This window comes from Morus notabilis, unplaced genomic scaffold (assembly GCF_000414095.1).
Source record: "Morus notabilis unplaced genomic scaffold, ASM41409v2 Scaffold3737, whole genome shotgun sequence".
Taxonomy (NCBI): Eukaryota; Viridiplantae; Streptophyta; class Magnoliopsida; order Rosales; family Moraceae; genus Morus; species Morus notabilis.
The window spans coordinates 6199-8293 of record NW_010356638.1 but is presented as its reverse complement, the minus strand read 5'-3'; the positions used below and the strand labels follow the sequence as shown (position 1 = coordinate 8293).

Genomic DNA, 2095 nt, shown 5'->3' with positions numbered 1-2095 from the left:
TTTCTTTGCACAGCCTTCGCAATGCATATCAAGCTTCAAAACGACGGTGATAATTCCGTCGTCGGCCTTCTTGGCGGCGCCGGCGTCGCCTCCGGCGGGCTTCTTCTCGCCGTCATTCTTCGCGGCCTCCTTTTCCTGCCATTACGAAGCAAATTAATCACCGAATTAGCGAAAACCCTAATTAACAGATTATAAATATCTCCAGACATCAAAACGGAAAGAATTGATGATCCACCGCTAAAAGGAAATAAACTCTTTTTGTTCAGGAGTGTAATTAGTACTAACCTCACCCATAATCTCAGTAGATTAGTAGTGACTAGGATAAGATTGTTAGAGAGAGAGAGAATGTTAATCTGCGCACAAGAGGACTTTTTCAAATGGCTCGAAATGTATTGAAGGGAGAAAATAGAAGCAGAGGAGGTTGTATTATATAGACGAGGATTTCGGATGTGCATGTATGTATGTATATATGTATGATGATGTTGATGATATACATTTTTCTTTCTTTCTATGGATGTGTGGAATATGATGAGGCACGCATGGCCAAATCTTTTTTTTTTTTTTTAAATTTTAAAATAAGCACGTCTAGTAGGATTGTTCATGGGTTAGGTTGGTGTAGGGTATGATTTTTTCTTCTCCTGTCTCAAAGAGGTGCGAGTTGCACATATTTAGCCCCAACAATATTAAAAAAATTTCACAACCCAATAATGTTTGGGTTGGGTTGAGACGGTGTGGGGTGGGTTGGGTTGTCGGTTTTAACATTCAAAGAATCAATGACTTAAAGTTCAATCTAACATTTAAAGTTCATCATCAAATAGAAATAATAACTCCAACATTCAAACATATAGAAATTCAAACAGAGAGTAAAAATGAGTTGCCTGCCTAGGGTTAGATATTAGAAGAGACAAATTAGAGCGCGAGTTGAATTGGGGTGTGCGAGCCATTATAGGCCCAACCCACACCCCGTAAAACGGATATCGTTTCATTTTTAGGGCGTGTTTGGTATGAGGATTCGTGTTATGATTCGAATTATAATTCGTGATTCGTTACAGTATTTTTTCTTATAAAAAATACACGTAAACTGATAATAATTCTGAATCATGATTGTGAATCCGTTAATGAAAATTCCACAAAGATTTAAGAGAGATTCTCTAATTGACTCTATAATTATAGGGGTGTGTGTCAGCAAAGTCGAATTTAGGTTGCTGAAGGAGGTCGTTTTGTCGTCCCCGACGGGTTGGACTAAACTGGGCTTTTAGTGGCCTTTGTTGCCTGTTGGAGTGGGGAAACGACGCAGATAGTCGGATTTTTGACTTTGTATTTAAAATGACTATTGTACCCTTTGACCTTGTTGGGCAAGTATCCTTCGTCGGTTGGCTCCTTTGTCGGTTAACTTGCCTTTTCGGCGGGGCCCGAGTTTTAATATAGGAGGTAGTTTGGTAAAAAGAAAAAATCATTTCATTGCTTGTCGCCCCATGTAATTACTAATTTACAATATTGTTTTTTAAGAGATAATTATCCTATTGCGAAAAGTTGGCTTTTTTTAGATGCTACATAAAGCTATCTTTAATAATAAGTTAACTCTAGTTGGATTTTATTTAATTAAAAAATCTTCAATTGTAGAAGATTTAAGGCTTATTCTTTTAGAGTTTAACTTGAGTATAATTCTTGAGTTGAATTTGAGTTATAACTTGAGTTGAATTTGTAACTTGAGTTTGTGTTTGGTTGTGTACATTTGAGTTATGGTTTGAGATAAGAATCTTTTTGAGTTTGTGTTTGAGTGAGTCAAAACTTGAATTTGTATTTAGATAGTATTTTAATAAAAACTCAATGCTGATGAAAAATTTTAATAGGGTATATGGGTCGGGTTTTATTCGTCTTTTCGTTGTCAACGCATAAAAAAAATCATCTCAATCAGAATTAAAACGAAAAAGTTATAGCATTTTTAAGAATAGAAAAAATATTGTTCATTAATTTGAGTTCGAGTTTCTGAACTCGAGTTGTAGGGAAAACTTGAACTCGAGTTTTAGTTATAAACTCGAGTTTGAACTCGAGTTTAAACTCAAATTTAAACTTAAAAGAACATGAACTCGAA

The 2095-nt window shown here is 35.5% G+C and overlaps 1 protein-coding gene across 2 annotated transcripts in view; it reads right to left on the bottom strand.

Annotated features, from left to right (window-relative positions):
* LOC21385747 (heavy metal-associated isoprenylated plant protein 6) overlaps positions 1-396 on the bottom strand; it is a 2587-nt gene extending 2191 nt beyond the window's left edge. The window contains exons 1-2 of one of the 2 annotated variants that reach the window (XM_024166212.1): positions 286-396; positions 1-135 (exon numbers count right to left, since the gene is read on the bottom strand). The exon at positions 1-135 is cut by the window's left edge and continues 52 nt beyond it. In XM_024166212.1, the coding sequence (XP_024021980.1) occupies positions 1-135; positions 286-294 (144 nt within the window). In that variant the 5' untranslated portion in view covers positions 295-396. The remainder of the gene's footprint in view (positions 136-285) is intronic. The other variant, XM_024166259.1, reaches the window with a different exon arrangement.
* Between the last annotated feature and the right edge of the window lie 1699 nt (positions 397-2095).